Below are 25,282 nucleotides of genomic sequence, written 5' to 3' on the forward strand. Positions count from 1 at the left end.
CCTCAGAGTCCGCTGGGCCCATGTTTGGCTGGATCATTCTGTCACGGTTGACGCTGGCCAACCATGGGGATGTGAGGAAGGAGGACCCAGGTGGGTCGATTGTGTCCAACTTCCTGATGTACTCGTGGATGTTCGTTGTCTCATCCTGGACAGTGATTCTGACTCTCGCTAATCTTTGGCCTCCTTTCTTTTCGCTTAGCATACAGTTTCAGGGTGCTGGATTTGCATGGTCAGGAGATTCCTTGTCTTGATGTCAATGATCTGTTATCTAATGGGTTATCTGATGTTGATTTCCTGATTCTTCTTCTTTCCATCTAGCTGACTAGGAACTTGCCTCACCCACTGCAGGTATTTGGAGGCTGTGGCTTACAGAATGTCTTCAGTTTGGTCTTCCGTAACCAGTTTAGCTCAAGGAATAAAACGTGCCCCGAAGATTTGATGTATCAAAAACCTTAAAAGGAATGCCATAGATAACTATGAGAATAGAAAAAAGGATTTGCTCTGCAAATGAAAGATCCCAGGTAGGAAATAATCTCTTTTTCTCTTGATTAAGTTAGGAAAGGTACAAAACAAACTACAAAACACAGTGGTTGTGCAAAGCAGTTATTACGCAATGTATGCCTGTAGTATAATGAAGTTACATGATTTTTACCTATCAGAATGTTTCATTTAAAAACAACGGCTTTTGCTTTATTTAGCCTAAAACTATTCAATTTAAAGTTTTATGTTGGTTCTTGTTCTGAACTTTAGACGTAAGAAGTTTCACAGGCCTATACTTAAATTTCTTTTTGAAATATTCCATATATCATGTTTTTTCACTACTATCCTCATGTCATCTCTTGGTTCCAGGTTCAGTAACAGATGCACTGATCAGCATAACTCCATGAAAGGAAATTGTCTACATATCATAAAACATTAATCATTACTATTTTATAGTGCCAGAGGTTACCATAAAATAAATATAGAACATTTTTAGCAGCTCTCACACACTTTAATATTATTGTACTTGAGATTCTCCCATTACTGTAAAAAAAAATGTTTCCAAAACGAGGCTGGCAGCTATGGTTATTGCATTTCATTGCTGTACTGGGACTGCTATGGATTCTTTCACAACTTAGTCAACTGAAAACAGGCAAAAGTGCTGCCTACGTTCTCAGGTATCAGTGGCTACAGTATACCGATGATGATGAGAGCCCAGAGAAAGTTTGCAACTGCTCAGCAATCCTGCGGGGAGAGAAGGAAGAATTTCAGAAAGCCAAATTACTGACCATCAGCAAAAACTTCCAGAAGATTATTCAGATCCCTGATGAGTATTATATCAATGCAACCAAAGACTGCAGGTTTGTAGTTTTAAATCACAGGTTTTAGTAATTACTGAACTCTTAATCACGATTTACAGATATGGACTTTAAAACCAACATTGCGTCTTGAAAACTGTGAATTTATAGGAAATTCAAAATAACCAGGAAATACATAACATTCCCATTAAGCAAGGAAGAAGAGGACTTTCCTCTGGCTTACTCTATGGTTGTACATCACAAGGTAAGCATGTTATATAATTTACTGCAACGTTTAGCAGTAGGTCTAAATATGTAAAGTTCTAAGTGATTAAATGTACAGTGCATGGTGTACAGTACAGGGAGCATGGTGTGAGCTTGATCTTTTGAAATTTCTTATCACAAAATTACTGTTTTAGGTATGATGGATATCTCACATTGGTACTTTAGTTTTGACCGTTTGTTAAATAACCATGAAAGTGCTCATTTGAACATTTTCACCAAAAACATTTAGGAAGCCAATTAAATTGTTCTTATCTTTAGGTGCAAAACTTTGAGCGACTACTGCGAGCTATCTACACACCTCAAAATATTTATTGCGTCCATGTGGACAAAAAAGCACCGGCCTCAGTCTTTATTGCCATCAATGCCATTACTTCCTGTTTCCCAAATGTGTTCATGGTCAGCAAGCCTGTGGATGTGGTCTACGCTGGATGGACACGTGTACAGGCTGATCTTAACTGTATGGCTGATCTCTATAACACCAGTACAAACTGGAAATACTTTATCAACCTCTGTGGTCAGGATTTCCCTCTAAAAACTAACTTGGAAATTGTGCAAGCTTTGCATTCACTGAAAGGAGGTAACAGTTTGGAGTCTGAAGAAATGCCTCAAGGAAAGAAGAAGAGGGTGATGAATGTTTACCAAGTAATTGATGGAAAAATGCAGGTACTTCTTTTGGATATTTTTTTCATAATGTATCATGTTGCCATTGATCAATTTACTTTGCTATTGTAAAAAAAACATTGTTTCAGACTTACTTACGATCATACTAACTTTTTAATTGTCCCAGCCAGTAGGAAAAACAAAGGATCCAACTCCCTTCAATCTCCCTATACTATCAGGAAATGCCTACATTGTGGTCAACCGAGGTTACATTCACAGTGTGTTGGAAGACAAGCGAATACAGGCCCTCATTGAGTGGGCCAAAGACACCTACAGTCCTGATGAGTTTCTGTGGGCAACAATACAACGAATGCCTGGTGTTCCAGGCTCAACATGGCCCAACCGTAAATTTGACATCACAGACATTAATGCAATTGCACGGATGGTGAAGTGGCAGGGGCACGAGGGGTCAGAGGGTTCTCTGCAAGCAGTATACCCAGAATGTAAAGGCCATCATGTCAGATCAATATGTGTGTATGGTGCTGGAGACCTGCAGTGGTTGATTGAACAGCATCACCTTTTTGCCAATAAGTTTGATGCAGACAGAGATCCCATTGCTATCTATTGCTTAGAGAAATATCTGAGACACAAGGCACTGACTGAGTTGGATTAGTTGGAGAGTTAATCATCCACTATGAAAAACAATTCAAATGGATAACCAAAAGTATAAACACATTCTTGGATAGTGTTGGATCATAACTTCATGTGGACCTAGATGTGTTATAAAAGTTGTGGAGTCTGAATTTGTACGACAGTTACTAAATGTAGCAGTGTTGTCACGCCTTTTGATTTAAGTTTTGTGATAGTGATTTGCTTAGTCAACTGAACTCCCACCTGTAACTGGGAAACCATTTAGTTAGCTTTTTTTCATTTTGATTTGTGACAATGATGATGATTATTATTATGTCACATGTTATCATTTGTATTTCTTAAGTGTTCATCAAATTGCAGTTGTGTCAAACAGTGTAAAATAACATCTAGGAGATGGGTCACACCAAGCCTGTAGGGGTTATTCTTTTTTAAAGTTCTTCTTCTTTTTCATTCTATTTTATCATTTACTATCAGTTTTTCGGCAATTTAAGCTTGTAATTAAATGGCTATTTAAAATTATATTAAGTACATTACTATTTACATAGACTATCATTGCTAATCTAGCATGGCATGTGATAATTTCATAACCCAAGGGTAGAAAATGTAAAACTTTAGTGTTTGGCTGTGTACTATAGAAAATAGATAGAGAACCTACAGGTAAATTGATTGTGGAAACAGCAGTCTGGGAGAATGATTCAATGTCCAACAAAATGGCCGCAAACAACCCATGTAGGTCTGGATTTGGAGTCACACTCAAAATTAAGGTGGAAAAACACACTACAGGCTGATCCAACTTTGATGTAATGTCCTTAAAACAAGTCAAAATGAGGCTCAGTAGTGTGTGTGGCCTCCACGTGCCTATATGATCACCCTACAACACCTGGGCATGCTCTTGATGAGGTGGCGGATGGTCTCCTGAGGGATCTCCTCCCAGACCTGGGCTAAAACATCCACCAACTCCTGGACAGTCTGTCATGTAATGTGGTGTTGGTGGATGGAGCAAGACATGAAGTCCCAGTTGTGCTGAATTGGACTCAGGTCTGGGGAACGGGCAGGCCAATCCATAGCATCAATGCCTTCGTCTTGCAGGAACTGCTGACACACTCCAACCACATGAGGTCTAGCACTGTCTTGCATTAGGAGGAACCCAGGGCCAACTGCACCAGCATATGGTCTCACAAGGGGTCTGAGGAGCTCATCTCGGTACCTAATGGCAGTCGGGCTACCTCTGGTGAGCACATGGAGGGCTGTGCAGCCTCCACCCGAAGAAATGCCACCCAACACCATTACTGACCTACTGCCAAGCCGGTCATGCGGGAGGATGTTGCAGGCAGCAGAACATTCTTCAAAGCATCTCCAGACTCTGTCACGTGTGTCACATGTGCTCAGTCTGAACCTGCTTTCATCTATGAAGAGCACAGGGCACCAGTGGCGAATTTGTCAATCTTGGTGTTGTCTGGCAAATACCAAACATCCTGCACAGTGTTGGGCCGTAAGGACAACTCCACCTGTGTATGTTGAGCTGTCATGACACCCTCATGGAGTCTGTTTCTGACTGTTTGGACAGACAAATGCACATCTGTGGGCTGCTGGAGGTCATTTTACAGGGCTCTAGCAGTGCTCCTCTTGTTCCTCCTTGCACAAAGGTGAAGGTAGCGGTCCTACTGCTGTTTTGTTGCCTTCCCCCACGTCTCCTGTTGTACTGGCCTGTATCCTTGTAGCGCCTCCATGCTCTGAACACTAGGCTGACAGACACAGCAAACATTCTTGCCACAGCTCGCATTGATGTGCCATCCTGGATGAGCTGCACTACCTGAGCCATTTGTGTGGGTTGTAGACTCTGTCTCATGCTACCACTAGTGAAATCACCACCAGCATTCAAAAGTGATCAAAATATCAGCCAGAAAGCATAGGTACTGAGAAGTGGTCTGTGGTCACCGCCTGTAGAACCACTCCTTTATTAGGGATGTCTTACCAATTGCCTATAATTTCCACCTGTTGTCTATTCTATTTGCAAAACATCCATCCATCCATCCTCATCCGCTTTGTCCGGGGCCGGGTCGCGGGGGCAGCAGCCTAAGCAAAGAGGCCCAGACCTCCCTCTCCCCAGCCACCTCCTCCAGCTTATCCGGGGGAATACCAAGGCGTTCCCAGGCCAGCCGAGAGATATAATCTCTCCAGCGTGTCCTGGGTCTGCCCCGGGGCCTCCTCCCGGTGGGACATGCCTGGAACACCTCACCCAGGAGGCGCCCAGGGGGCATCCTGAGTCTATCAAATAAAGCTGAAAAATGCCCCCAAAAACCCAATTTGAAGCAGCTAATATGTTTCTTTGCTATGTATTTAATATTAATTACCTTTAATATCACACATTATTTCTTCTATTGGTCATTGTAATAAAAAAAATGAAGGCTCTCATTTTACATATGTTAATTAACATATACATACTTATCACTTACTTTGCTGCTGTTTTTCTATACACTAGTATAGATGGTATAGACTAGCAGATGGGTAACAGTATCGAACGCTGCTCAATATTGGCTATCTTTGTTAATGCATTCTGAAAATTAATACTCAAAACTTGCCTGTATGATGAATTCATTGAATCCCAGCCTTTAACACAGTATCCTGAATCTCAGCACTGCATGTCCAGTATATGCCAATGTTACGTGTATAATTTTAGCATTCACTGCACTTACAGTCTGTACACTTAGTCAAATGTGTGGTAAAGATGCAGATAATGAAATTTAATTAATAATATTATTAATATTAAATTAATAATATATACATAATAATAAACAAAAGCTGAAATATATTTCGTTTAGTATTTTTGTCCGTATTCTCTGTGCTGTGATATACAGTATCGAGATATATAGATCTATACATCCCCTATTGCCCTTGCGGGTGGTCCTGTGTAGTATCTATGCTGTTCCTAGGACTGCGTTCTTCCGGAAAGAGATCTCTGATGTTGTTCCATGAATTTGCTGGAGCCTCCTGCCTAGCATGGGGGTCACTACACCAAGAGGTCCGATTACTGTTGCATTCACCCTCTGCATCTTCTTGAGTTCTACTCTCAGCCTTTGATATTTCTCCAGCTTCTCATGTTCTTTCTTCCTGCTGTTGCTATCTCTCGGTTAGCTACATATATCACTACATCCGTCTTCCTCTGCTTATCCATCACTACTATGTCTGGTTGGTTAGCCATCAACACTATATCCGTCTGTATGGGGAAGTCCCACAAACTCTTGGCTGGGTCATTCTCGACCACCCTAAGAGGCATCTCCCATTTTGACCTCGGGACTTCCAGCCCATACTGAGCACAGATGTTCCTGCATACTATGTGTACAAAGCCAATCTGAGCCATGAGCTTCCGAAATACAAGCAGTATATTAAATGCCCGACCAGAGAGGAGAGGACATTGGACCACTGCTACAGCACGATCAGCGGGGCCTATCGCACGGTGCCGCGCGCTTCACTCGGACTTTCTGATCACGTCATGATCCACCTAATCCCCGCGTACAGACAGAGGCTGAAGCTCTCCAAACCTGTCGTGAGGACCAAAAAACTGTGGAGCAACGAGGCTGTGGAGGAGCTTCGCACGTGTTTGGAGTCTACAGACTGGGACACAATGAAGGCTGCTTCTAACAGCTTGGACGAGTTTACGGACACTGTCACCTCCTATATCCACTTCTGTGAGGACAGCATTGTGCCATCACGCACCAGGGTGAGTTATAACAATGACAAACCCTGGTTTACCCCTAAACTCAAAAAGCTGTGGCTGGAAAAGAGTAAGGCGTTCAGAAGCGGAGACAGGGACTGCTACAGAGAGGCCAAGTACAAGTTCACTAAGGAAGTGGACATTGCCAAACATCAGCACTCTGAGAAGATGCAGCAGCAGATCTCAGAGAATGACTCGGCCTCTGTGTGGAAAGGTTTTAGGAATATTACAAACTACAAGCCTAAAACCCCCCACTCCACTGACGACTTGCTCTTGGCCAACACCCTCAACGACTTCTACCGTCGTTTTGACGAGCCATCAGGCAGCCTTCACACCTCCAACGACCCCAACAATAGAGGCACTTTGGACACTCATTCCCCCACCTCTCCCCCCTCCATAGAGCCATCACCACCTTCAAACTGTTCACCTACAACACTCCCCTCCTCACCCCACACAAAAGAGGATTTCACACCACCTCCTCCGACCACAACTCTTCATATTCATGAAGCAGATGTGAGGAAGCAGTTTAAGAATCTGAATGCTCGGAAAGCTCCCGGCCCAGACGGTGTGTCTCCTGCCACCCTCAGACACTGTGCAAACGAGCTGGCCCCAGTGTTTTCTGGCATCTTCAACTCCTCACTGCAGGCATGTCATGTGCCTGCCTGCTTCAAGTCCTCTACCATAATCCCTGTCCCCAAGAAACCTAGGATCACTGGACTAAATGACTACAGACCCGTGGCTCTGACATCTGTGGTCATGAAGTCATTTGAGCGCCTAGTTCTCTCCCATCTCAAGACCCTCACGGCCCCCCTCCTGGACCCCCTGCAGTTTGCATATAGAGCCAACAGGTCTGTAGACGACGCCATCAACATGGCCCTACACTTCATCCTGCAGCATCTGGACTCCCCAGGAACCTACGCCAGGATCCTGTCTGTGGACTTCAGCTCTGCCTTCAACACCATCCTTCCAGACCATCTCCGAGGCAAGCTTTCCCAGATGAATGTGCCTGATCCCATCTGCCGGTGGATCACTGACTTCCTGACGGACAGGAAGCAGCACGTGAGGCTGGGGAAGAATGTCTCGGACTCCCGGACCATCAGCACCGGCTCCCCTCAGGGCTGTGTTCTTTCTCCTCTGCTCTTCTCCCTGTACACCAACTGCTGCACCTCCACCCACCAGTCTGTCAAGCTAATCAAGTTCGCAGATGACACCACCGTCATTGGGCTCATCTCTGACGGGGATGAGTCTGCCTACAGGAGGGAGGTTGAACGTCTGGTGTCCTGGTGCAGCCACAACAACCTGGTGCTGAATGCCCAGAAGACAGTGGAGATTATTGTGGACTTCAGGAAGCACACAGCCCCACTCCCCCCCATCATCCTGACTGACACCCCCATCACCTCTGTGGACTCATTCCGCTTCCTGGGTACCACCATCACCCAGGACCTGAAGTGGGAGCCCACCATCACCTCCGTCATCAAGAAAGCCCAGCAGAGGATGTACTTCCTGAGGCAGCTGAAGAAATTCAACCTGCCAACACGGACGATGATGCAATTCTACACTGCAATCATCGAGTCCATCCTCACCTCCTCCATCACCGTGTGGTACGCTGGAGCCACTATCAGGGACAAACAGAGACTGCAGCGTGTTGTGCGCTCTGCTGAGAAGGTGATTGGCTGCAGACTCCCATCTCTGCAGGACCTGTACACCTCCAGGACACTGCGGCGTGCAGCCCGGATCTCAGCTGACCCTTCTCACCCTGGACACAGTCTGTTTGACCTGCTCCCCTCAGGCAGGAGGCTCCGGTCCATTCGCACCAGAACCTCTCGCCACAAGAACAGTTTCTTCCCCTCTGCTGTTGGACACATGAACAATAACCACATGACTGTCCCCGCCACATGACACATAACACATGACCCTACGCTGTGTCACTGCATCATTTCATGTCTGGCACTGATCACCACCTGCACTCATGTATATATCTTTCTACGTAGCACTCATAATTCTTATTCTCATGTATATATCTCATGTATAGCTCATGCACATATCTTTCTTTCTACATAGCACTTTAATTCTTATTGTTTGCACTGAAGCACCGCAGCAATTTCCTAATGTTGTAAACCTCAACATCTGGCAATAAACCCATTCTGATTCTGATTCTGATGTATACAATTGGTTATGGTGTTCCACGTATACCCTGCCTGCTAGCATACTGCACCCTGCTGTTATGTGCTGGATTATCTCCAGTGTTGGGCAAGTTACTTTGAAAAAGTAATTAACTCATTCACTGCCAGCCATTTTCAAATCAGGTAACTCCCCACTGCCAGGGTTTTTGAGCATTTTTACTCATTTTTGAAGAGCCACAGAAAACTGTGTGTTATGATCATATAAACGCTGAACCTACCAAAATGAAGAACAGACTCTCTTCTTTCATCCAAAAAAAAAGCTTGTTTGGCATTTTACACACAGTACTGGTACAGTATCTAGAAAATGTGGGAAAATACTGGCATCATATACAGTACTTAGCTACTTCTGAAGAAATTATGATGGGACCCTAAAAAAAATTACTATGTACAATTATGGATTTCTATACATTTTACATCAGATGAAAACGTTTGTTGTAAGATTCAGATAATTATTTGTTAAAAGCGAGACATTTTAAATGAGAAAAAGAAAGAAAAGTATTTCTTTTTGCCCCCCTTTCCCTGTTAATGTCCTACCTGGGCCCCTGGCAAAACTTTGCTAGACTTGCCCCTGCACAGTTACCAGCTGTCAGCTACATAAAAAAGGATTCTGGTGTTATTTGTCTCTCAGAAATGAATGAGTTGAAGGGAAGTTATGAACTCATAACTTCCCTTCAACTCATTCATGTCACCTAAAGGTAAACCTGTTTCTCCATCACCTGTTCAGCTCTGATGGTTCAGTAAGGACATCTCCTGGTTTCATCTTCATGTTTCCCTCTCACCACATATCCAAACCGATATAATGACCAGCAGCTTTACAGCTGTGGCTCCAGCAAGCATCAGCTGATACTAGAAATTAATATTAAATAAATTCTAACAACAGCTGATCAAGCTTAAACGTGCTGCTGTTGTTTAGCGCGCCATCCGCTGGTTTCCTCTTTCTGGCGCAAAGTGGGCGATAAACAAACAAGAGAGAAAAGCCGACCAGCTGATCACTAATCAGTTTTATGATTGAAGTAGAAACAGGAGAGGGAGGGGGGAGAATGAGAGAAGAAGAGGCAGCTGTGCAGCAAAGACAGAATAACTCCAGCTTTGTTTCTTTTCCATTGTAGCTGAAGTCCGGGACAAACTGTGTTCCTTTTCACCTCAATACGAAACGCGTAATATTTTCTCTGAATACGATTCTGTTTTTTACAGCAGGGTTGGAAACTCTAATAACTAACCTTATAAATAAAATAAGATAAAACAAGTTCAACATCAGTAACATCATAGCACCCGCCCAGCAGTATAGAAACTCCGTCATGCCAGCTAGCACACAGTACCAGTTATTGTAACTGACTGTAAAAAGTCAGCATAACGAAAATAAACTCCACCTAAACTTGGTTTATATCTGACCCAGATAGACTGCAGGTCATAACTTCTTACCTGAAGTTCAGTTCACCGCCTCGGGTCTCTGCTCCTCCTGCCTTTCCGTCATCCACCTGCCAGCGTGTTGCATCTGCTGGCCTCCACCACTTGCTAATGTTACTGAATCTGTGGAAGCTCCGCAATAGCAACCACCAAACAATTGAGTTATTTTTACACATCTCCCAGCATCTGGCCAATCCACCACCTTTCAGTGTTTATACCATTACGGAAAAAAAACGAAAAAAAAAAACAAAAAACCCATCGGCCCATAAAAATGAAAAATCACCATCGGCCCACCGGGCAAATACCCGGTATGCCCGATGGCCAGTCCAGCTATGCTTCCGTGCAACTGATATAAGATGCGGTAAGCTGAACACAGCTCCAACCATCTGTTTGTTGAAAAATAGTAACGGACCGCGTTTTCTTGTTAGTAACTGTAACGGCGTTGTAACGATAGGAATAGTAATTAGTTAGATTACTCGTTACTGAAAAAAGTAATGCCGTTAGTAACGCCGTTACTTTTAACGCCGTTACTTGTAATGCTGTTACTCCCATCACTGATTATCTCAGGGGCATCTTTACACAGCTTGCACCTGGGGTCTTGCCTGGTGTGGCAGACCCCTGCCTCTATGGATCTTGTACTAAGAGCTTGTTCCTCAGGGTGCTGGATTGGCATGGTTAGGAGCTTCCTTGTCTTGATGTCAGTGGTCTATTATTCTAGCGGGTTATCTGATGTTGATTTCCCAGATCTTTCCATTCCGATGACCTCTAGGTACTTGCTGTGGCAGATTTCTTTTCTCATGTATTAATCACATATTTTACCCATGTTAATAGTAATAGTAAAATCACTTTCTCACTTAGTTTTATGCATGTGCACATCAAGAAGCTTATTATCATATATACTACAAAACACAGAGGTAAAGCAGTCATTACGCAATTTATGCCTGTAGAATAACTAAATTAGATTATTTTAACCTAATAGAATGTTTCATTTAAAAACAGGTGTTTGTTTTATTTTTAGGTAACATGAATTGCTGTGATAAGACCCTTATGAAAAGGACACCGAGGGAACAGTTTACCCTGCCCGGGATAGGGTTACCGGGGCCTCGCCCTGGAGCCAGGCCCGGGGAGGGTGCCCGAGGGCGAGCGTCTGGTGGCCGGGCCTTAGTCCATGGGGCCCGGCCGGGCACAGCCCGAAGAGGAGACATGGGCCCATCCTCCCGCAGGCCCACCACCCGCAGGAGGCGCCATAGGGGTCGAGTGCATTGTGTGCCGGGTGGCGGCCAGGAGCGGAGGCCCTGGCGGACTGACCCCCGGCTGCCAAGACTGGCAATAGGGACATGGAATGTCACCTCTCTGGTGGGGAAGGAGTTAGTGCGTGAGGTTGAGAGGTACCGGCTAGATATAGTCGGGCTCACCTCTACACATGGCTTGGGCTCTGGAACCAGTCTCCTGGAGAGGGGCTGGACTCTGTCTCAGAATCATCAGAATCAGAATACTTTATTGATCCCTGGGGGAAATTATTTTTTGTTACAGTGCTCCATTTTAAACCAACATTAAGACAAGACAGACAATACACTAACTAAGAATAGTACAATATATACATATATATACATACATACATACATAAGTCACTCATAAATAAATAGTTGGAAAAGAAACATGTGTAGTTGTAGCAGTAACCAGTGTGTTAAGTGGATGCGTTGTACAGGGAGATGGCCACAGGCAGGAATGATTTCCTGTGTCGTTCAGTGGTGCTTTTCGGTAATCTCAGTCTCTCACTGAACGTGCTCCTGTGACTGACCAGCATGTCATGGAGTGGGTGGGAGGTGTTATCCAACATTGTCTTTATCTTGGACAGCATCCGCCTCTCCGACACCACCTTGAGGGAGTCCAAGGTGGTGTCGGAGAGGCGGATGCTGTCCAAGATAAAGACGATGTTGGATAACACCTCCCACTCAGTCTGGAGTCTCAGTCTGGAGCTGCCCTTGGTGAGAGGCGGCGGGCTGGGGTGGGTATCCTAATATCCCCTCGGCTTGCTGCCGGTACGTTGGGGTTTTTCCCGGTGGACAAGAGGGTTTGTTCCCTGCGCCTTAGGGTCGGTGGTTGGTGCCTGCCGTGGTGGTAATCCCCGAACCAAATGGTGGACACCAGAGGTGAGGGAGCCACCAGGCTGAAGAAGGAGTCCTATCGGGCTTGGTTAGCCTGTGGGACTCCGGAGGCAGCCGACAGGTATCGACAGGCCAAGCGGAATGCGGCTCGGGCAGTGGCTGAAGCAAAAACTCGGGTGTGGGAGGAGTTCGGAGAGGCCATGGAAAAAGACTTTCGGACTGCCTCGAAGAGATTCTGGCAAACCGTCAGACGTCTCAGGAGGGGAAAGCGGTGCTCTACCTGCACTGTGTATAGTGCTGGCGGAGCGCTGCTGACGTCGACTGAGAAAATTGTCAGGCGGTGGAAGGAATACTTCGAGGACCTCCTTAATCCCACTGACACGTCTTCCGAGGAGGAAGCAGAGTCTGGGGATGAGGGGAATGACCCGCCAATTTCCGGGTGCGAGGTCACTGAGGCAGTTAAACAACTCCTTGGTGGCAGAGCCCCTGGTGTTGATGAGGTCCGCCCCGAGTTCCTGAAGGCTCTGGACGTTGTAGGGCTGTCCTGGTTGACACGCCTCTGCAATGTTGCGTGGAGATCAGGGGCAGTACCTGTGGACTGGCAGACCGGGGTGGTGGTCCCCATCTTTAAGAAAGGGGACCGGAGGGTGTGTTCCAACTACAGGGGGATCACACTCCTCAGCCTCCCTGGGAAAGTCTATGCCAGGGTGCTGGAAAGGAGAGTTCGTCCGTTAGTCGAACCTCGGATACAGGAGGAACAATGCGGTTTCCGTCCTGGTCGCGGAACACTGGACCAGCTCTTTATCCTCTCCAGGATACTTGAGGGTGCATGGGAGTTTGCCCAACCAGTCTACATGTGTTTTGTGGACTTGGAGAAGGCATTCGACCGTGTCCCTCGGGGTGTCCTGTGGGAGGTGTTGCGGGAATATGGGGTGTCTGGCCCATTGCTACGGGCCATTCGATCCCTATACAACCGTTGCAAGAGCTTGGTTCGCATTGCCGGCAATAAGTCGGACTCGTTCCCGGTGGGTGATGGGCTCCGCCAGGGCTGCCCTTTGTCACCGGTTCTGTTCATAATTTTTATGGACAGGATTTCTAGGCGCAGCCAAGTGGCAGAGGGCTTTCGCTTTGGTGGCCTCAGAATCTCATCTCTGATTTTTGCAGATGATGTGGTTCTGTTGGCTTCATCGGGTGAGGGCCTCCAGCTCGCACTGGAACGGTTCGCAGCCGAGTGTGAAGCAGCGGGAATGAGGATCAGCACCTCCAAATCTGAGGCCATGGTTCTCAGCCGGAAAAGGGTGGAGTGCCCACTCCGGGTCGGGGATGAGTTCCTGCCCCAAGCGGAGGAGTTCAAGTATCTCGGGGTCTTGTTCGCGAGTGATGGGAGAAGGGAGCCGGAGATCGACAGACGGATTGGGGCTGCAGCTGCAGTAATGCGGACGCTGCACCGGTCCGTCGTGGTGAAGAGGGAGCTGAGTGTAAAAGCGAAGCTCTCAATTTACCGGTCGGTCTACGTCCCTACCCTCACCTATGGCCACGAGCTGTGGGTAGTGACCGAAAGAACGAGATCACGGATACAAGCGGCAGAAATGAGCTTCCTCCGAAGGGTGGCTGGCCTCTCCCTTAGAGATAGGGTGAGAAGTTCGGCCATCCGGGAGGGGCTCAGAGTAGAGCAGCTGCTGCTCCACATCGAAAGGAGCCAGCTGAGGTGGTTCGGGCATCTGACAAGGATGCCCCCTGGGCGCCTCCTGGGTGAGGTGTTCCAGGCATGTCCCACCGGGAGGAGGCCCCGGGGCAGACCCAGGACATGCTGGAGAGATTATATCTCTCGGCTGGCCTGGGAATGCCTTGGTATTCCCCCGGATAAGCTGGAGGAGGTGGCTGGGGAGAGGGAGGTCTGGGCCTCTTTGCTTAGGCTGCTGCCCCCGCGACCCGGCCCCGGACAAAGCGGATGAGGATGGATGAATTGCTGTGGTCCTATTTTGTATGTTGCCTAAAACTATTGAATTTAAAGTTTTATGTTGGTTCTTTTTCTTCACAGATTAGTACACAGATTTACATGTGAAAGTACTTTAAAAAATAGGTTTAAGAAGTTTCACAGGCCTATACTTAAATTTCTTTTTTAAATATTCCATACATATGTATGTGTGTTTCCCTGCTATTCTCATATCATCTCTTGGTTAATGGTGGAGTAACAGATTAAATATAGAACTTTTTAGGAGCTCTCACACACTTTGTACTTGAGATTCTCCCATTACTGTAAAAATGCAGTTTTCAAAACAAGGCTGGCAGCTATGGTTATTGCATGCTTTCACAATTTAGTCAACTGAAAACAGGCAGAAGTGCTGCCTACGTCCTCAGGTATCAATGGCTAGAGTATACAGATGGTGATGAGAGCCCAGAGAAAGTTTGCAATTGCTCAGCAATCCTGCAGGGAGAGAAGGAAGAATTTCAGAAAGCCAAATTACTGACCATCAGCAAAAACTTCCAGAAGAGTATTCAGATCCATGATTATCAATGCAACCAAAGACTGCAGGTTTTTAGTTTTAAATCACAGGTTTTAGTAATTACTCAACTCTTAATCACGATTTACAGATATGGACTTTAAAACCAACATTGCGTCTTCAAAACTGCATATTTACAGGAAATTCAAAATAACCAGGAAATGCACAACATTCCCATTAAGCAAGGAAGAAGAGGAGTTTCCTCTGGCTTACGTAAGCCAGAGGAAACTCCTCTTCTTCCTTGCTTATATATTTTATATATTATATAACATGCTTACCTTGTGATGTACATAGAGTACATCACAAGGTAAGCATGTTATATAATTTACTCCAACGTTTATCAGTAGGTCTAAATATGTAAAGTTCTAATTGATTAAATTTACATTGCTGCTAGTGGCAACCAATGACTGTATAAAACATGGACGACGCGACAGCTCCCCAAAAGTGAAAAGTGAAGCCAAAACATCTCTATCGCCCCCTGGTGTCTGGCTGCAGTATAGGTCATAAACTCCGCCTCCTCCATGTTAGCGGACGGGACTGGGGTCAGACTAAAATAAATTTATTCTCCTCAGATAATTTTTTTCCAAAGATTCTTTCTTTTGTTATCAATAGTTTTCATCACGCTGATTGATGTCCAAGGGGTCTTCTCGCCCATAAGGTTGATTCTAATTCCTACCGCGGTGATGTTAAATTGGGGTGAAACGTCATCATAACAGCTTTGACTGGCAGCTGCAGTCACGGAGAAACTTGCGCATCTCTGTTCGCGAATAGCAGATAGAGCGTAGGCTCTGAGAGGAGGGCCAGCGTTTACGCTACGAAGACACGACCGAGTGTTTTAACCTGACAGCCTGAGGTGTTCTTCAGTAAACTGGACTACCCGACAGAAGGACCCGAGGCCCCGCTGCACTTTTTCGGTAAGTTAAACGTGTTTGTAAGCTAATCCGTAACTACCGACCTTAGCTCGGTCCTGAGACCTAGCTAGCTAAGATGAGGACTCGGCTGTCAGGGTTCGTTTAGCTAACCCGTGCAGGTGAATGAATTTACCCTGACTAAAGAAATCAAGAGAAACGCTCCGGGCTACTCACTAATTACTGTACTTTTAGTAGTATTATACTGGAAAAGCAACAGGCTGCATCCTGCTTCAGCTCCTGTGCAGAGCTGATTATTAAATATGTGCAAACAACAGCATGTTTTCAGTCTCTTGCCACGTCTATAAAGACAGTAACTTTTTTAAAAAAAAAAGCTTGTACCTTGTAGCTCCTCATTACTCGGGAACTATGGATTAAAGTACTGTAGTGTACTGTAATACTGAAAAAAATGTAAGAGAATAACTTCAGATCCTGAGTGTGAGGACAGAAGAATCAGCTTTATTTCAATTTTGAGGGATAAAATTTACATTTGAGTTTGATGGTTCTGTTCTCTTTGTGATTACAGGAGCTGCCCTCAGATTCAGACCTCAGCACCACCCAGTGACAGCAGACAGATCATCCAACATGTTAACTGCAAAATGAACTGATGAAAACAGTACAAAGGTTAACGTACCACATGTGCTGCAGTGAAAGCTGCAGCTGTTTTATTGATAAAGTTAAACACAAAAAAACAAAAGGATTAATCACCCCTGTAACTGTGTCACTATATATCAGCATTAACAGGACCTCAGTTTGTATCTCAGACCTGCACAGCTTCCATTTTAAACACTTGATGTACTCAGCTGCATGAAGAGCACGTTTGAGTTTCTCTAACACAATTAAATAAAACCTGATGAAAGTCAAAGGTCATCACTTGTATGTTGGACTACAAACTTGTCATCTGGAATTCTTTCACAGTTTTTTTTCACATAGTGGGTTATTTACCATAAAGTGATTCAGTTATTCATACCAGAGTAACCAAAGAGGATCATATATTTTTAAATATATAACTTTCTACAGGACTGAATATAATATCTTTATATAAAAGTCCGGAGCCTCTGGGGAGTATCCAAGTATTTATAACATTACACAAACCAAAGGTCTCCATCACAGTGTTCATGAAATGCTGGGTTTATCCATCTTCTGGGGCGGGCCTACGGGGGAGCTCTGAAGATTTCCCTGTGAGGGAGCTGCTGGTGAACATCATGAGTCCTGCTTGATCAATGCGATGAGCTTCAGTGTTCCTGGTGTTTCTTAAATGATGCCTCTCTCAGTGGGTCAACAGAACTTCTGGCACAGGACAGCTGTGATGAAAGAAAGGGAAGAAGTTTCTCCAAACCTCTGGACCCAGAAACCCAGCCTGGTCCTGATGGTCTCCCTCACTAGTTTCTCTCCAGGGTGAATGTAGCTGTTATACATAATATGGATTATTATTAAATGAAAAGAACACATTAGACTACATTACTGAAACGTTCTGCTGCTGTTTTTAAAGTTTCCATGTTACCAGGCTGTAGACTAGAGATTTAAACAGTTTTAGATCCATTACACTCAGTCTTATGTTAAAATCTCAAAGGACAGCATTATATTTTTCATATTAACAGTAACTCTGGGCCTCTGTGGAGTGTGCAGCTGATCTCATCGCTGTCTAAAAATGGATAAAAAAACATAAGTGTTGAAGACTATTAAGAGTAGCAGGTGTGTAGCATCGCTAACTAGCTAGTGTAACCGGTGTGATTCTGCGTTGTATCTGATAAAAAAGGTAAAAGAAAGAAAGACCTCCAAGTAAATAATTTGCCCACTCCAGCTCCTCTCCCACAGGGGAATTGTAGGAAAAGGGCTGGCATTTATTTTTACATTAAACATAAAATATGCATTTACACGTAACATATTTGACATAAGATAAAACAAAAACAACAACATGAAATCCGACATACCTGATAAAAAAGGTAAAAGAAAGAAAGACCTCCAAGTAAATAATTTGCCCACTCCAGCTCCTAGACCAAATACAAACAGTGGGGAAGAGGGTTAGCTCAACCCACCACAGCTCCCAAGCTAGCAAGGAGTATATATTCATGCTAGCATTTATGGCGCCTAAAACACATTTATGATACACACATACTACACACTTATAACATCTTACAAAAACAGGCTTAATAATGACAATAACTGAACTAACATCGCAATCATAAACATCAGGGTGGCTAAATATGAATTATGTGTGTTTCAAGGTGTTGGAAAGAAATGACACCCACCTCTCCCACAGGGGAATTGTAGGAAAAGGGGAGAGGCAAAACGGGTACACTGTATTTATAGTATTGCACCAAAGAAGAAGAAGAAAAGAATGAGGAGGGGCTCTAACTGATAATGAACACAACTACAGGCTTGGAGGTCCTAAAAGTCAGGTATAAAAGGAGCAGTTTGGGGGTTTAGAACACATTTTGTGTAATTATAACAATGTGATTTATGACTCTGTTACACTAGCAACAAGCCTCCAACACAGTGCGTATGCTAGCGGCTAATCTAGCAAACGAATTAACAACAGAGCGATTGTAGAACTATAAGATGATAAACTGTGTGTCTTTCTTTTTTTATAACAATGACATGGTTGTATTTACCTTAATTAAACGAGTCGTCAGTCGCGGTAAACCAGCAAAAAACTCGAGCCACAGGTGCTACGTAAAAAGTGTAGGGGGGCGTGTTTGCGGTCACGTCCAGTGGGTGTGTGGGCGGGAGTGTTACACAGTCGCTCCACCTCAAGTCACTACTGCGCAGACTCTGGCTCCAAATTTGCAAGATGGCAGCCTCCACAAGCGGGATATTTTGGCTTCATTTTTGCACAATGGTAGGAGGCGGTGTCGCGTCGTCCATCTTTTATACAGTCATTGGTCGCAACACATACAGGAAACTGTTTCTCACATAACATTATGACAGGGAAAACCCTGAAAAACGTCTTAAGGTTCCGGGGTGCAACGCCTCCAAACATACATTAACAACAACACTGTCTTCAGCAGTATGTATATCCTATAATTTACTGCAACGCTTAGCCGTAGGTCTAAATACGTAAAGTTCTAATTGATTAAATTTATAATGTATCATACAGGGAGCATGGTGTGAGCTAAATATTTCTATTACCAGAAAATTGGTGTTATAGGAATGATGTATATCTCACATTGGTACTTTAGTTTTGATCATTTGTTAAATAACCATGAAAGTGTTCATTTAAACAATTTCAGCAAAAACATTTAGGAAGCACTCTCCAAAAGTTGATTCTGTTCATCTGGATGTAACGTTTTGTGGGAGAAACGTTTCGTCACTCATCTAAGTGACTTCTTCAATCTCAGCTGACTGCAGGTTCCCCCAGTCTTATAAACAATACATTTGCATAATGATGGTCATGAGAATTTGCATTATTAAGAATAAGGAACTGTCCTCCCAGCCCATTGTTCCTTCAGTGGGCTGGTTCCCTTTCAGTCGATTCACTCGGTACAACACATAAGTATGGGATATCACGCCCTCGCGTGTCCTGGCTGAAGAAACCTTTATTCACGCCTTTACGGCAGATGACGTGTGATGACACGCGCAAGGCCCCGCCCGCACATATAGCCGCTGCCATCACCGTCATCCCTCAGTTCTTACGCTCTTCACCTCGCTGAGAACACCTCTGCTGAGTTGGGCTAGCTAGCTACTGCTAGTTAGCTCCGTTGTCTGCCAACTTGAACCTAGCTTAACTGCCCCTGTTGGTGTTAGCCTCCACCGCCCAGCTGGTGCGTAGGCTGCCCGCGGAGCGCTATTTTCAAGTTTTTCTTGTGCAGCGTTTCGCTTTGCGTTTTGGGAATGGACTCCAAACCGAAGCGAGCAAAGCAGAAATCTTCTGTTCGCCCCTGTCCTCAGGGATGTGGTTTCTCTTTGCACGACAGCGACCAGCACGATGCCTGCCCTGTCTGCCTGGGGATCGTCCACGCTAGGAGAGCGTCGACGGAGCCCGAAGCTTGTGCGTTTTGTCGCCAGCTCCGACGCTCGACCCTGGAAAGACGGGTGACGTTTGTGGAAAGAGTGCTGGGACGCTCGGCTGTCGCACGGCATGACCCTCTTCTTTCCGAGTCTGGAGCCCCGGCTTCGTCCGAGTCCGAAGACGAAAATTTTCAGGTCGATGTCCCCGCGATTAGCTGGGCTGACCACATGGAATACGTTGACGGGTTAGCCGATGACGGACCGGAACCATGCAGGAGCGCTGACGGGCTTCAGCCTGGGTTGAAGCCCGCCAGCGCTCCCCAGGAAGACGATGACGTGCTGGACATCGGCCTGGACATCCATGGTTTGTCGGAGGATGAGCAGGAGAGCTCATTGTCGACCCAATATGCCGCCGCTGCTGCGCCGGTCGGCCACGATGACACCTCTCTTTTCTCCCTGTTTCGCCGTGCCGCTGAGAAGCTGCAGGTGGACTGGCCCTCTCCTCCACCAGCTCGGAAGCCGTCGCGGTTTGCGGGTTTTTTCCTTCCACCGGAGCCCGCAACGGCCAAAAACTGCCTCCCCATGTTCCCAGACTTTCTCTGCGAGCTAACAGCGTCATGGGACAAACCTCTGTCTACCCGCGTCACTGTGCCCGGCTATGGACAGTACATGGAATTGGACGGCGCCGAGGGAGCTGGTTTAGCTAACCCACCCCCTATGGAGCCGTCTCTGGCTGCTTATCTGGCCCCGTCCCATAACCATGGTGTCGGTGGCCCCGCAACTCTGCCGTCCAAGCACTGCAGATTCTCGGCCTCGCAGCTGGAGAAGATTTATCGGGCTCAGGCCGGCACCGCTCGAGCCATGAGCTCCGTCACCATGCTCCAGACGTACCAAGCAATGTGCCTGGCGGAGCTTGGATCGCTGGTTCCGGAGGACAGCCCGCTGTCACCTCTTCTTAACGAGGTTAGAGTCACCACGGATTACATCCTCCGTGCGTCTTGCTGTGCAGCGCTCTCCCTGGGCAGAGGGATGGCTTCGACAGTGGTGGCGCAGAGGCACCTGTGGCTGACCCTCTCCGACGTCCCTGATAGAGACAGAGCTGTGTATCTGGACGCACCAGTGTCTGCGGCTGGGTTATTCGGACATTCACTTGAAGCCATTCAGGCTAGATTCGATCTGAGGAAGAAGCAGACGGAAGCTCTGCGCGACATCATCCCCAGACGCCAGCCCCAGCCCAAGCCCACTGCTAGCTCTCACAGGCCCGCCGCTCCTCTGACAGCTGGCAAGAGACCGGCGCCCACTGCTGGAGTGGGAGGGCCGCCGGCGAGAGCACGTACTCCGGCCCGAGCTCCACGCCAGTCGGCCTGGGGCAAAGGCCGGGAGACGCAGGGAGACGCTGCTCTTACCCCTCTGTTGCCGCACAAGAGGTGCCGCTTAAGTTCTGTTCAGGTTGTCAGCCCCAGAAGGCGCTGCACTTCCCTATCGCGGTCTCCCAAGCACATAACCCCTGCACACGGTTCAGATGTGTTGAATGTTCAAGCGACCACATCGAGTGTTCCCGCTGTTTTTCATCGTTATGCCCCGGAAAAGGTGCACCCAACAAAATGTATAAATGTACATGTTCCCATGTTGCAATCAATAAAGAGTGTTGTTTACTCTCAAACAATCTCAAATGCTCAACCTGCAGGCGAAATGAGCCAGGTCAGGCAGGGGATGCAGTCCCCTGCAGACACACTGGGGGGCGACGGCGCCCCGCCGTCAGTGCTGCAGGCCAGCCGGCTGGCTGCTCACTTCCCTCAGTGGCGCGCTTGCGCCCCCTCTCCGTGGGTGCTGCAAACCGTTGCCATGGGTTACCGGTTGCAGTTCCGGGTCAAGCCGCCTCGTTTCCAAAGAGTCGTGAACACGATTGTCAACCCCGAGGCAGCCTTGGTACTCAGGGAGGAAATACAGGCGCTATTACAGAAGAGAGCAATACGGGTGGTCCCCGCTTCGGAGACGGACAAAGGTTGGTACAGCCGTTATTTTGTCATTCCGAAGAAAGGGGGAGGGCTTCGTCCCATCCTCGACCTGCGAGTCTTGAACACGTACCTGCGAACTTACAGGTTCAAGATGCTAACACTCAGACAGCTCCTGAGTGCAGTCGGCCCGGGAGATTGGTTTGCGACAATCGATCTAACAGATGCTTATTTTCATGTCGCTATACACCCGAAACACAGGCAGTTTCTGAGGTTTGCGTTCGAGGGCGTAGCCTACGAATACCTAGTGCTGCCGTTCGGGCTGTCGCTCGCTCCCCGCACCTTTACGAAATGTGCCGAGGCAGCGCTAGCGCCCCTCAGGAAGAGGGGCATCCGCATCTTGGCCTACCTGGACGACTGGGCTCTCGTGGCTTGCTCCAGAGAACAGGCGGAGACGCAGCTGTCGCGGGTTCTGTCACACATTCAGACACTGGGGTTCTCTGTGAACTTTCAGAAGAGCTCGCTAATCCCAGGTCAACAGATCGCTTTTCTCGGTCTGGAAATATGCTCTCTTTCCAGCCGCGCACGGTTGTCAGAGCACAGAGTGGCCGCGTTTCATCGCTGCCTCGCTCAATTTCAGCTGGGACGCAGACTGCGTTTCCAGACGATATTGCGCTTGTTGGGCATGATGGCATCTATGATCGCCGTAGTGCCGCTTGGGCTGTTGAAAATGAGAGCGTTTCAACGCTGGACTCTCTCTCACCGTTTGTGTGCTTCGCGTCACCTCCGGAGGAGGCTGCCGGTAACTGCGTCTTGCATGCTAGCTCTCCGTCCTTGGAGGGAGCCCGGGCTACTGCACCAGGGCTCTCGGATTGGGAGGGTGTTGTTTCGCAAGGTGGTGTCCACAGATGCTTCCCTAAGTGGGTGGGGAGCGCTGTGCGAGGGTGCGTCAGTGAGAGGGATCTGGTCCGCGGCTCAGCGCCAGCTGCACATCAACCACTTAGAGCTGTTGGCAGTGTTCTTAGCTCTAAAGCGTTTCCGTCCAGTCCTGCAGGGCCAGCATGTCTTAGTCAGGACGGACAATTCAACAGTGGTGTCTTATATAAACAGGCAGGGAGGAACACGCTCTCTTCCCCTGTTGCAGCTGTCTCGCTCTCTGCTGTTATGGTGCAGTGTTCATTTTCTGACTCTAAGAGCCACCCATGTCCCGGGCCACCTGAACCTGGGGCCGGACCTTCTCTCCAGGGGGGGTCCTCTGGTGAGAGAATGGAGGTTACACCCTTCAATAGTGGCTCAGATTTGGGATCTATTTGGCGAGGCGCAAATAGATCTTTTTGCTTCCAGGGTGAATGCTCACTGCCCCCTGTACTTCTCCATAATCGACCACGATGCACCCTTGGGCTTGGACGCGCTAGCGCACCAATGGCCAGACGTGCTCCTGTATGCATTTCCCCCAGTGGAAATGATATCTCCAATTCTGGAGAGGGTGCGTCGGCATTCCCTCTCTCTGATCCTGGTGGCCCCTTGGTGGCCCGCGAAGTCGTGGTATGCAGAAATAATCAGCCTGCTTGCAGCAAGTCCTTGGCAGCTTCCTCTCCGCAGGGATCTCCTCTCTCAGGCGGGGGGGGAAGTGTTTCATCCGCGCCCGGATCTGTGGCACCTTCATGCTTACCTGCTGAGAGGTTAAACTTGGTTGCTAAGGGTCTGCCACCTAGTGTGGTAGCGACGATTCAGAGCGCCAGGGCCTCGTCTACTAGAGGCTTGTACGCTTACAAATGGCGAGCCTTCGAGCGATGGTGCCAGGACCGCCACACTCTCCCATTTCAGTGCTCTATTGTGGATGTTTTGACATTCCTGCAGGAGCTGTTGGATAAAGGCCTTTCGTTTTCAACGATCAAGGTTTATTTAGCGGCTATATCTGCTTGTCATATCGGTTTTGACGGGGTGACACCAGGTGCGCATCCCCTCGCCGTGCGTTTTCTGAAAGGGGTTCGCCGGCTGAGGCCCGTGCTTAAGTCCAGTGTCCCGGCTTGGGACTTGTCTTTGGTGCTGGAGGCCCTTTGTGGCCCTCCGTTTGAACCCGTTGAGTCGGTAGATATGAAACTTCTTTCGTATAAGACCGCATTACTTCTCGCTTTGGCCTCGGCGAAGCGAGTGGGGGACCTTCATGCGCTGTCTGTGCATCCTGCCTGCACACAGTTTTCTCCTGATGGCCGCAAGGTCGTATTGCGTCCGAATGCCGCCTATCTTCCCAAGGTCATGCCTGCATCTTATAGTTCAATGGAGTTTGAGTTGCTGAGCTTTTGCTCCCCTCCTTTTGAATCTGAGGAGCAGAGGAGGGTGCATTCTCTTTGTCCGGTGCGTGCGCTACGCACCTACATTGAGCGCACTCGGGATGTGCGTTTGGGTGACCAGTTGTTTGTCTGCTTCGCTAATCCGAATAGAGGTAGAGCTCTGTCCAGACAGAGGCTGTCCCACTGGATTGTGGAAGCTATCTCGCTGGCATACAGCACCGGAGGTTTTGCGTTGCCCCACGGGGTGGGAGCTCATTCCACCAGGGGGATGGCGACCTCATGGGCTCTTTTTAGAGGGGTGCCTGTGGCTGATATTTGTGCAGCGGCTAATTGGGCGTCGCCGCACACTTTTGTGCGGTTTTATCGGTTGGACGTTACGGCCCCTTCGGTGGCTCATGCTGTCCTTTCTGCTGGGTCTACCACTCACTAAGGATGTGGTGGTCCCGTTCCGGTTCGGTGGCTGCTCTGCGGGGCGTGTATATAGGTCCCATACTTATGTGTTGTACCGAGTGAATCGACTGAAAGGGAACGATTAGTTATGTCTATAACTTCTGTTCCCTGAAGGAGAGGAACGAGGTACAACACAGGGTGGCCCCACTGAGCAGTTGGCTCGGTGAAGAGCGGCTATCGAACTGAGGGATGACGGTGATGGCAGCGGCTATATGTGCGGGCGGGGCCTTGCGCGTGTCATCACACGTCATCTGCCGTAAAGGCGTGAATAAAGGTTTCTTCAGCCAGGACACGCGAGGGCGTGATATCCCATACTTATGTGTTGTACCTCGTTCCTCTCCTTCAGGGAACAGAAGTTATAGACATAACTAATCGTTTCAGTCATTATGCAAATGTACTGTTTATAAGGTTGGGGAAACCTGCAGTCAGCTGAGACTGAAGAAATCAATTGGATGAGTGACAAAACATTTCTCCCACAAACGCTATGCCTAGAATCCACTTTTGGGGATTTACTTACCTGGATGATTGAGCATGCATCAAGACATTTAGGAAGCAAATTAGATTGTCTGTATCCATAGGTGCAGAACTTTGAAGGGCTACTGCGAACTGTCAACGCACCTCAAAATATTTATTGTGTCCATGTAGACAAAAAATCCAAAAAGTCTTTATTGCAATCAATGCCATTACTTCCTGTTTCCCAAATGTGTTCATTGTCAGCAAGGTTGTGAATGTGGTCTACACTGGATGGACACTACGAACTCTATGACCCCAGTAGGCACCCCCATACTCCGCGACCCGCCAGGGAAAGGGGGTCCAGGCCCATCCAGACCGGGGCCCAGTGCAGCAGTGCCTCCCGGCCCCACAGAGCCCGGGACAGTCCACCCAACCCCACCACAGAGAAAACTGCACCCACCCCATCATCCACTCATCTTCCAGACTACATAAGACAATAGACTCACGCCCAGGCTGAGATCTTCCTCCACCTCTCCTGTAT

At 47.4% G+C, this 25,282-nt stretch overlaps 2 protein-coding genes and 1 long non-coding RNA gene across 3 annotated transcripts; 2 read left to right on the forward strand and 1 right to left on the reverse strand.

Moving 5' to 3' along the window:
- The first annotated feature begins 408 nt into the window (after positions 1-408).
- On the forward strand, positions 409-3,222 carry LOC101481511 (beta-1,3-galactosyl-O-glycosyl-glycoprotein beta-1,6-N-acetylglucosaminyltransferase-like). The gene is made up of 5 exons (XM_076890468.1): positions 409-521; positions 850-1,340; positions 1,449-1,542; positions 1,821-2,225; positions 2,350-3,222. Exons 2-5 carry the CDS (start codon positions 1,036-1,038, stop codon positions 2,833-2,835), a joined length of 1,290 nt encoding a protein of 429 aa, XP_076746583.1. The 5' UTR covers positions 409-521; positions 850-1,035; the 3' UTR covers positions 2,836-3,222.
- Positions 3,223-16,507: 13,285 nt separating this feature from the next.
- Positions 16,508-18,098, reverse strand: LOC143421356 (uncharacterized). Its single transcript, XR_013100994.1, has 3 exons — positions 17,891-18,098; positions 17,573-17,632; positions 16,508-17,046 (listed from the first exon to the last, which is right to left on the reverse strand). It is a non-coding gene; the product is annotated as an uncharacterized LOC143421356 (long non-coding RNA).
- Positions 18,099-19,472: 1,374 nt separating this feature from the next.
- LOC112431703 (uncharacterized) lies at positions 19,473-23,362 on the forward strand. Its single transcript, XM_076890522.1, has one exon. The coding sequence runs from the start codon at positions 19,473-19,475 to the stop codon at positions 23,229-23,231; it is 3,759 nt and encodes a 1,252-aa protein (XP_076746637.1). The 3' UTR covers positions 23,232-23,362.
- The last annotated feature ends 1,920 nt before the right edge of the window (positions 23,363-25,282 follow it).

This window comes from Maylandia zebra, linkage group LG12 (assembly GCF_041146795.1).
Source record: "Maylandia zebra isolate NMK-2024a linkage group LG12, Mzebra_GT3a, whole genome shotgun sequence".
Classification (NCBI taxonomy): Eukaryota; Metazoa; Chordata; class Actinopteri; order Cichliformes; family Cichlidae; genus Maylandia; species Maylandia zebra.

What these genes read in the sequence shown, in the direction of transcription:
- LOC112431703 (XM_076890522.1), top strand. Translation starts at nt 19,473, where the DNA reads ATGGACTCCAAACCGAAGCGAGCAAAGCAGAAATCTTCTGTTCGCCCC.
- LOC101481511 (XM_076890468.1), top strand. Translation starts at nt 1,036, where the DNA reads ATGTTTCCAAAACGAGGCTGGCAGCTATGGTTATTGCATTTCATTGCT. An exon ending in AATGCAACCAAAGACTGCAG is followed by an intron (nt 1,341 to 1,448) that starts GTTTGTAGTTTT and finishes GTGAATTTATAG; the next exon opens with GAAATTCAAAATAACCAGGA. An exon ending in CTATGGTTGTACATCACAAG is followed by an intron (nt 1,543 to 1,820) that starts GTAAGCATGTTA and finishes TCTTATCTTTAG; the next exon opens with GTGCAAAACTTTGAGCGACT.